The following is a 9,995-nucleotide window of genomic DNA, read 5'->3' on the forward strand; positions in this document are numbered from 1 at the left end:
AATTACATCACCATTCATTCCCTATAATGCACTGATGACGTGTTTATAGTCTCCTCTCTGAATGAGCATTCCAACATAATCTCTTCATTCAGTTTGAATGAATCCTCCACCTCTTTTCCAGCTGCACGAATGGAGGAGAACATGAAGACTGTGATAAAGAAGAGGAGGAGGAGGCCATGAAGCCGACCAGTTGCGGCATGATCACTGATCCAAATGGTAACGCACACATGCAAACACACACACATACACACACACACCCACACAGGAAAGATGAGAAGAGGTATGGCAATATGTGATAATATTAGCACATGTTTATATGTTATAAAAATAATAAATGGTTTTATAAATGGGTGCAAATTGAAGTATAAATATGATAGATCCATCTAACCATCCATTATCTATACCATTTATGTTGGAGCTAGAGGCAAGACAAACCTACAGAGACAAAAAAAAGAATATGGTAGATACCAAGCGAAATGTTCAATACATCACTTTTTTAATATTGTTTACATAGGACACCATAAAGGCTTAGGCTGGCCCTTGATACTGTGACTAATATTCATAACAGAGTAGCCTGACACCATGCTGAAAATAATGATGAACCTAATATTTGCCTCCTCTCAATATGTGTGTTGTCAATCTAAACCTCAGGTATCTTTAAGACTTGCCACTCTGTTGTGCCCCCGGGTCCGTTCTTTGAAAACTGTGTGTATGACCTGTGTGCGACTGGAGGTCAGACTGTGGCTCTGTGCCAGGCCATAGAGAGCTATGCTGATATGTGTGCTGCTGCAGGAGTCCCCATCGCATGGAGAAACCAAACCTTCTGTCGTAAGTCTCTGTGTGTGTCTGTGTCCATGTGTTATGAATAAAGACTTTCCATGAGTCAGCATGTCAGAGTTTTGCACAACTTTTCCTCAGGTTATGAGGGAACATCCCCTATAACTGGGACTGCAGATTACAGCACGAACAGACACAGTAATTATATGAAACCTTTAGCTGACATCAATAAGATGGGTGTGATTTTTCTTCACAAGACACAGATGAAGAAAATTGTTTTCTGCGATTTTCTGCAATTACTCTTCCCTGCAAAAGAGAAAAAAAAACTTTGAACAAGTAAATACACAAAAATATTTTTTTACCAGTATTGTTTAAACAACTTCCCACAACTGTGTGAAATATTTTATTTTGGTGGCAATGCACAAAATGAGTGTTGAGTGCTTTTCTTTACATTTACTACATTTCTGTCAGTAACACTCAAAAAGTGATTAATGTGCACCGAGAACCATTGATTTCACAGTCTCATGATCTAGCTGCTATTATTTAGATAGCTACTGTCCAGTTTTGTTTTGATTGAGTATATAGAGTATCCATCTTTTTGTCTTCCTCCCTCCAGCTCTCAAGTGCCCCCCAGGCAGTCAATACACCCCGTGTGGCCCTGCCTGTTCACAGCCCAGCTGTCAGGACCCGGCAGGCCCCGGTGTCCCTTGCAACCAGCCCTGTGTGGAGGGATGCATCTGTAACAAAGGTTTTGTCCTCAGTGGAGACAAATGTGTCCCACTCAGTGAATGTGGATGTATTGATGAAGGTGGAAGGTACAGGCCGGTAGGTGTTATTATGTTTAACGCTCAGCAAAAATGTTTTTCTTCTTTAGTTTTGTTGCAAGAAAATATGTGTGTGTGTGCAGACGGGAGACACTTGGTTCACAGATATGGACTGCTCAGAGCGCTGTAAGTGTAATAGGAACCGCAACATCACCTGCGAGCCGTGGCAGTGCAGCCCTGCACAGGAGTGTAAAGTGATGGAGGGAGTACTGGACTGTCACTCTACTGGTAAACCTAGCAACACACTGAATGACCCACGGTTCACTACACCTGAAGTGTCAAAATTCTTAATATACACATCCAGACTGGACCATATAACCATGATGTACTATAATCTGTGTCCGTCTTTTCTACTTGAGCCAATCACTGATACATTTTTAAACTACCTTCCACAGGTAAAGGGGTGTGTCATGTGGCTGGAGATCCTCACTACTACACCTTTGACGGTGTGATGCACACATTCATGGGCACCTGCACTTACACTCTGGTGGAGGTATGAGATGAATTTGACCTGTAGTTCACATTCCTCTGTCAATGGACACACATCACTGGTTTACCTGCTATGCAATGTGTCAGTTGTAAATCATTCTATATGAGACTCGTCTGACATCGTTATTGTTTGAATGTTTTAGGTCTGTAACACCACCAAAGTCACTCCCTTTAAAATAGTAGCTAAGAATGAGGAGCGTGGTCAGCCAGAGGCCTCATACGTTCGCTCTGTCAAAGTCTATCTGCCACATGATACTGTGATTGAACTGCAGAAGAGCCGCAGAGTTCTGGTAAGGAAGGGTTTTTTTCAACTTTAATCGATATTAGATCAGACTGAATGAAATGATCAGTATTATTTTCTCTATCTTATCTTAGCTGAACGGACGTCGGGTACGCACCCCAGTTGCCACTGACGTGGCCAAGGTGATAAGCAGTGGGTCCTACAATCTGCTGGACACAGACTTTGGTCTGCAGGTGAAGTTTGATGGAGTCCATCACCTGGAGATCAATGTTCCCGGAGAATACTTCAACAAGGTATGAAGACGTCAGATCAGCCTTATTGTCCCCCTCCTCAGTGCCAAGTCACACAAACACAAAAGAGATAAGAGATTCTAATTGTAGTGGCTTGTAATTATTACATACTTTCACTGGATTATGATTATGATAAGGCACTCTCTAATTCCACCTCCCTCCCCTCCAGCTTTGTGGCATGTGTGGAAACTACAACCACAATTCCTCTGATGACAACCTGATGCCCAATAAGAAACCCAGCAAAGATGTGATCGAACTGGGTAACAGCTGGAAATCAGATGGAGACAGTGATCCTGGGTTAGTGGATTAAAACATGGTATATTGTGGTATCTACTACGTCAGGGGTCACCAACCTTTTTGAAACTGAGAGCTACTTCATGGGTACTGAGTCATACGAAGGGCTACCAGTTTGATCCACTCTTCTGAAATAACACATTTGCTATTTTATTGATGATAAATGATACTCATCTATGTGAAGACACAGATCACGTTAATGATTTCTCACAATAATTATCAACAATGACTTAACAAGGTGGGAAACAGATAATTTCAATATTTAACACTTTATTTCTATTAATCTCAGCAATTGTTTAAATTTTCAGATGATCACTTCTACAATATGTCATAAGAAAAATGTTCCATTTTCACTAGCCACCGACAAACCCTTTTAACAAATCATAGTCAATAGTCAACTTCAATATGAGAATAAAAATTTGACAGTATAAAAAGTAAATTATTTTATTTAATTAGAAACGCATATCAAATTTTAGATCAGCTCACTGGTGAGTTGTGTTATTTTTAGAACAGGCCAGCAGGCGACTAATGTGGTCCTTGGGGACTACCTGGTGCCCGCGGGCACCTGTTGGTGACCCCTGAACTACGTCATTCAGTGATTGTAACCAGTAACACTGCAACATGTCAGAGCCTGAGCTCTTCCAAACATTGTCCCCTTTAGCTGTCAGCCGGACACTCGTCCAGACATTCACCCCAACTGCACCACAGAGGAAGAGAAACTTTTCGAGGCCCAGTGTGCTGAGGTCATTCTGTCTAATGTCTTCAAGCCCTGCCACTCTCTGGTGCCCCCCGGAGTTTTTCTGGGTAACTGCATCTACGACATGTGTGAGTATGACGGCATGCAGGCAACGCTCTGTGACAACGTGCAGGCGTATGCTCAGGCCTGTCAGAGCGCTGGGGTCACCATCAGCTGGAGGAACAATACTTTCTGTCGTGAGTTCTATTCATGTACTCAACACTTTATGTAAAATATATAGTTTTATTATTTTCATAATTAATTTTCCTCCTGCCCTGCAGCCCTGCCTTGCCCTCTAAACAGCCACTACTCAGATTGTACTGCCCCATGCCCACCAACCTGCTCTGACCTCTTCCCCATCGCCTGCCACCTGCCTCCAACCTCCTGCGTTGAGGGCTGCCAGTGTGACGGAGGATATGTGCTCAGTGACAACGAGTGTGTTCCTCTGGACAGATGCGGCTGTCTGGACTCAGATGGAGAGTACCATGATGTGAGTGAGACAGATTCCATACCGGTGCCGACAGATCGAAACAGGGACATCCTTAATCACAAACAGATAGAGTTTTGTTAGTTCGTGACTCTTATTAGAGAACTAGGCAGAAGGTACGTAACAGTGGTTTCAAGCCTGGGGTTAGTCCCACAGGGGTGTCGACAACTCTGAAAGTTCAAAAAGGAATTACGCCATTAAGAAAGAAATAAAGATAATACTCATTTACTTCAAGTGCACAATATTTACACAATATCCTAATCATTTCATAGACTTTTTCCAGAAAAGAACACTTCATTTTAGGGAGAATCATAATGTCCTTGGTATTAAATTACATAATTTTTCTTCTTCCACAACAGGTATGAAAGACATTTATACTGTATGTCTATGTGCAGTAGTTTCTCTATGTGAAGGGGCAATTTTACAGGATCTTAGGGTAGAATGGGGGACAGGGTTCGAATCGCCTATCCTCTGGGAGGACAACGACTCTACCTCCTGAGCCACAGCCTTATTGTGTGTGTGTGTGTGTGTGTGTGTGTGTGTGTTTGTTTGTTAGGTGGGAGACTCGTGGCTTACAGATAAATGTGCTGACTCATGCATCTGTAACCCTGGTGGCAGCATCACCTGTAAGGTCCACAGCTGTAACTCCAACTCAGTGTGTGCTCTGGACAGAAACGGAGACCTATACTGCAAACCCAGCAGTGAGTTCACCACATTGACTGACATTGTAACTGTACGGCAATGTGCAGCCCAGAGATTTTGAACTTAAAAATGTCAACACTTCATGGAAAAGAATCATAAACAGTTACTGCTTCTATTTTTTCTTGTTTTGATCTTCTTATCTCCTCTTATCCTCTGTAGAGTTCAACAAGTGTAGCATCTCTGGGGATCCTCACTATCGCACATTTGATGGTTTCACCCATCACTTCCAGGGCCCCTACACCTACATCCTGACTCAGGGCCACAACCTCCACTCCTCTCTGTCGCCCCTGGTTGTAAGGGGAAAGAACATCAGACGTGGGGGCAACAGGAGGATGTCATTCCTGGATCAGATGTACATTGATGTTTACGGTGTCAATGTTCGCTTCCTGCAGAAGAAGACCGTCTTGGTCAGTGCTTTGTCTGATGAAAGCACCATTTCTTTTCTGTTGTTTTTTGTATAAAACTAAAAGGTTGTATCTCCCGTAGGTGGACGGGGAGCGTGTTGTGCCTCCTTTCAGTCCATTTGATGGTTTGACCATCACAAGGAACTCCAGGCAGGTCCAGCTCACCACTGTCTTTGGACTTACAGTACGCTTTGATGGCAGAAGTCGTGGAGGTAAAAAAAGATTTTTGAGCACATATTTGGCTTGTTTGTTAGTGAACTCATTTCGGTCCTCTATCTCTATTTGTGTATCAGAGATCATACTTCCTAGCACCTACACGAACTCTGTCAGAGGCTTATGCGGAAACTTCGATGGCATCACCAGAAATGAGTACATGAAGCCAGATGGGACGGTGATCAGGAACCTGAATGCATTCGGAGAAAGCTGGAGAGTCAGTGACCGACAGGCTGATGGACTTAGGATGTCGAATCTTCCTCACACAGTCCATAGGTAGGACCACAAACTACAGTCCTTATTGTAGGGCGCCGATTGTAAAGCTATGCATGCTGAAAATAACCGCAACATTTCACCAAATTACCCTAAAACCTTTTTAAAATGTGTGTATTTTCAAAATCACTTTTTTTTTTACCAGATTAACAGCAACATTTGTGAGGACTGTAATGTTTACTTTTTTCATAATGTATTTAAGATAGATTAGATTGAACATTTATATTTTACATTTAAATTTAACATTTAATGTTTAGATTTAACATTTAGATTTATTTATCATTTATATTTAATATTTAATGTTTGATATTTAATATTTACCGTTTAGATTCAATATTTATATTTATGTATCATTTATATTTAATATTTAATGTTTGATATTTAATATTTAACATTTAGATTCAATATGTAGATTTATTTATCATTTATTTTAATATTTGATATTTAACACAACATGGATAATCATTTACAGACATTGCAGACCCTGATGTCTGTGCTAACAGCTGTTATGCTGTTAAATTCTGTATAAATAATAACTGTATACATTTCAAAGCTATGTTTCTTCAATCTCCTCGTTCACACTTCTCATTAAACAAGCTCTGTTTCCTCTCTCCTTCCATCCTTCACCTCTGGCTCCAGGCGAGAGGTTGAGACCGATCTAGACTCAGGATTTGAGACATCAGACTGCTCTCAGTCTCTGCTCAATGATTACAACAGTGCGGCTCAGTGTGGAGCCATGTCTAATTCCAACGGACCGTTTGCTGCCTGCCATGCCACCCTGTCACCCAAACCCTACCAGGAGTGAGTACTCTGAGTGTGTGTCTGGGAGCGTGCACAACTGTCTTCTGGAGAGAGTTATTGTTGTGCTACTACCTCTACTTAGTAAGATGTTAATGTATATATTGTGTGTGTTTCCCTCAGTGACTGTGTGTTTGACCTGTGTGCCGAGCAAGGTAGTACAGCGCTGCGTTGTGCCAGTTATGAGGCGTATGCTGCAGTTTGTCAGGAGGCTGGTATCAAACTGGGATCCTGGAGGCAGCAGCTGGACTGTGGTAGGTTGTTGAGCATTCAGAAATCACAGTGCATTTCAGATTAGCAGACAAATGATCCCTCGATCACGAAATCCTGTCATTGTTGCTGAGTTTTCAGGATAATTTCAGTACTAAAATCAGAAAACAGATTTTACGGACACATTTTAACTGTCGAAGTAGTAGTGTAGTGAATGGGCTACAACACATGTGGAGATCAAAGTCTCCTGAGTCACATAATATCAGAATCAGAATCCTTTATTGTCAATGTTCAACACTGTCGACAACATTAAAACAGTGAAAATTGTTTTTGCAGCTCTTCTTGTTACAGCACCATTTATCTGACTTTTAGAAATCAGAACAAGAATCAAGAAGTAAAAATCTAAATGTACATATTTTTTATAAAAACACAGCGAAATAGAATAAACATAAGTAAAGTGTAACAGCGTAATAACAGTGCAATTTTTAATATCTTTTATAATATCTCCTACATGAGTAGTTTCCTTCCATTTCATTGAAAGCACTAGCTTGTTGAACTGAGCCTGGTAAAAATGAAAGGCATTATCCATATCAAATGGTGTAGTAGCTTCTCTCTCAGCCAGCCAGGGTCTTAATCCTCATACGTGTGTATGAGAGTGACACCTTGTAACATTTTACTTCTGCTCTTTCTCTTTCTCTCCCTCCCTCTCCCCCCAAAAGTTCTCTCATGTAATGCCAACAGCACCTACTCCACCTGTATGTCACCTTGCCCGTCCTCCTGCGCCGACCTGGCAGCACCTTCTGAGTGTGACACCACTTCCTGTACGGAGGGGTGCCAGTGTGCCAGCGGCTTCGTGATGAGTGAGGGAATCTGTGTGCCATACTCAGAGTGTGGCTGCACCTTCCTCAACAGATACTATCCCGTGAGTAGCCTTATCAAACAGTTACAGCAATAATTTGAATATATTGATGAAGATGGAAGGCAAAATTTTTCTTTTGGAGTTTTGTTGCAAGAAAATATATCTGTGTGTGTGTAATTGTGTGATGATATGAGCTAATGCTCCCCTCCACATCTCTTCTCTTTCTCCATCCTGCAGCTGAAGGAGAGATTTGTGACAGAGGATTGCTCTCAGGCCTGTGAATGCACCAGCACTGGCGCTGTGTGCCAATCCCAGACCTGCCAGGACGGTTACGTCTGCTCCATCTATGACTTTAAACGTGACTGCTACAGAGGTGTGTTTGTGTGTGCATGCGCTTCAATGGGAAGAGTTCTCCAAAATAAAATGTGCTTTATATATATGTAAATATTTAGAACAAAAGACAATCATCTTAAAATATTTCGTTGTGGCTCGTGATAGTGATGGTGGATCGTAGATCATGATGGTGGATATATATAATATTAATATTTCTATGCACTTTAATTATATGGGAAAGTACAATTCCTGCCTTAGTGCTATATGTACAAGTGTTGCATGAACATGTGTGTATATGTATGTAAATACAGTCCTTTTACCATTAGCAACTGACTGTGCTATGTGGCCCTGGTCGTTAATATCAAAGCAGTTTTGCTGTAGTCTTGTGTCTTGTTGTACGCTCAGGAGGTCTTCACTGATGACCTGAATACATAACTTAACCTGCTGTCTTTCTTTATTTTATTCAGTGTCTTAACACTGACTGTTCTGTGTTGCAGCGAGTCCCTGTCTCAGCTATCCCTGCTTGAACGGAGGAACATGTGAAGCAGGCAGCAACAACACATTCACCTGTCAGTGTACAGAGGGCTTCGAGGGCTCTTACTGTGAGGGGGAGAAAATACAGACAGAAGAAGGACTGGGTACGGCCTGATCATACATCTGCCTCACTCTGCAGGGAGTTAACTCTGCTGTTACTCTGCGCAACTATTGAGCAGAATGGCTCGGATTGAGGCCAGAGTCCTTTTTTTTTTACCTGCAAATCATCAAAGTTAATTGCAGGAAAAAAATCTGCATATAGTGGTCTTATTCTTATTCCTACAGTTTCATCTATTCTGATCTTTGGCTGATAGAAAGAGTCAACGTTTTTTTTCTAATATATTTATTATTTGTTGCAGAAACCTGGGAGTTAATCCTGATTGTGGTTCTGGTCTCAGTCGCTGTGATCGTCATTGTGGTTACCATTGTGTGTGTTTGTAAATGCCAAGCCAAGTGAGTTTCAACTGCTCCTATTATGCACTACCAGGGCATGGGCCCTTCCATCCTTTTCTATTTCAATTCATATTTTTCAAGGATAAGATGATGATACAGCTTTTTTCGGTTGCTCCCTCTAATTCTGACTTGCTTTGGCAGCAGGGAAGTAACCAGGAAAAAAAGTTTAATTTTAATTTCAGGTCACAGGTGTAAAAATTCAGAAGCATCTTTATCTGAGAGTAAATCCACACTGGAAAGGGTTCTATTCTTCATTCTACCATAACTATTTATCTCTATCTGGGTTTCTTCTATTCTTTCCTGCTCATGCTATAGTTATTTATCTTCATCTTGGAGTCTCTCACCTTTGTTCTTTCTCTCCTCAGGAAAAAGAAGCATGGACAGATAAATGTCAGCATGAAGTCATCAAGTAAGAATAATCTGTACATTACAAGCTAGCTGACAAATCTCACAATATCTCAGATAGATGATCAACCACAGTGAACATTTATCTGCCATTATTTCTGATGGACAGTGTTGTTAAGGAATTTCCTTTTTTTTTTTTTCAACATCACAGCTTCAGTCCTGTTTGTCATTATCTGTGCAGCACTAATATGTATCCCTTTCTTCCCTCTTGTAGGTGTTCCATATAACGTGCATACAAATGACCAAAGTAATGAAAGAGTGACCCATATGTGATGACAAACTGTTTACCTGGATGTTGACTCCTGCTGTTAAACGTGAACATGAACAGTCTCTTCTGAGGCTTGTTCAGTGGGTCTCCAAAGAAAAAGTAAACTTTGCAAGAAATTAAGGATGTAGTTTTTGTCTTGTTGAATGTGTTAATATTATAGATATTGTTTGTTTCATAACTTGTGCTTTTAAAGATGCCATTTTGCTTATACGGGTACATTTAATTAACAGAAAAGTGAGTACCATATTAATGTAATGTAACACTTTTTTTAAATGAAATGTGGAGGTAAAGAAACTGTGATTGTCTTTGTTAAAGCACCTACAACACATCCTCAGCTCAATTTTTAGTTTTACACATAACAAATACTTCGGAGGGAATCACAGGTCAGACAGAAAGAGACAAAGT

The 9,995-nt window shown here is 41.0% G+C and overlaps 1 protein-coding gene across 1 annotated transcript in view; it reads left to right on the forward strand.

The window, feature by feature from the left end:
• zanl (zonadhesin, like) overlaps positions 1–9,884 on the forward strand; it is a 32,482-nt gene extending 22,598 nt beyond the window's left edge. Inside the window, exons 31-52 of the mRNA XM_020100060.2 lie at positions 122–216; positions 652–828; positions 1,394–1,602; positions 1,685–1,829; positions 1,997–2,094; positions 2,234–2,380; positions 2,466–2,624; positions 2,791–2,918; positions 3,577–3,848; positions 3,933–4,141; positions 4,695–4,839; positions 5,000–5,247; positions 5,327–5,456; positions 5,538–5,733; positions 6,370–6,531; positions 6,652–6,782; positions 7,458–7,660; positions 7,835–7,970; positions 8,428–8,568; positions 8,824–8,917; positions 9,283–9,326; positions 9,537–9,884. Coding sequence (XP_019955619.2) covers positions 122–216; positions 652–828; positions 1,394–1,602; positions 1,685–1,829; positions 1,997–2,094; positions 2,234–2,380; positions 2,466–2,624; positions 2,791–2,918; positions 3,577–3,848; positions 3,933–4,141; positions 4,695–4,839; positions 5,000–5,247; positions 5,327–5,456; positions 5,538–5,733; positions 6,370–6,531; positions 6,652–6,782; positions 7,458–7,660; positions 7,835–7,970; positions 8,428–8,568; positions 8,824–8,917; positions 9,283–9,326; positions 9,537–9,595 — 3,328 coding nt within the window. The 3' untranslated portion in view covers positions 9,596–9,884. The remainder of the gene's footprint in view (positions 1–121; positions 217–651; positions 829–1,393; positions 1,603–1,684; positions 1,830–1,996; positions 2,095–2,233; positions 2,381–2,465; positions 2,625–2,790; positions 2,919–3,576; positions 3,849–3,932; positions 4,142–4,694; positions 4,840–4,999; positions 5,248–5,326; positions 5,457–5,537; positions 5,734–6,369; positions 6,532–6,651; positions 6,783–7,457; positions 7,661–7,834; positions 7,971–8,427; positions 8,569–8,823; positions 8,918–9,282; positions 9,327–9,536) is intronic.
• The last annotated feature ends 111 nt before the right edge of the window (positions 9,885–9,995 follow it).

Source organism: Paralichthys olivaceus, chromosome 22, assembly GCF_024713975.1.
Source record: "Paralichthys olivaceus isolate ysfri-2021 chromosome 22, ASM2471397v2, whole genome shotgun sequence".
In the NCBI taxonomy this organism is placed as follows: domain Eukaryota; kingdom Metazoa; phylum Chordata; class Actinopteri; order Pleuronectiformes; family Paralichthyidae; genus Paralichthys; species Paralichthys olivaceus.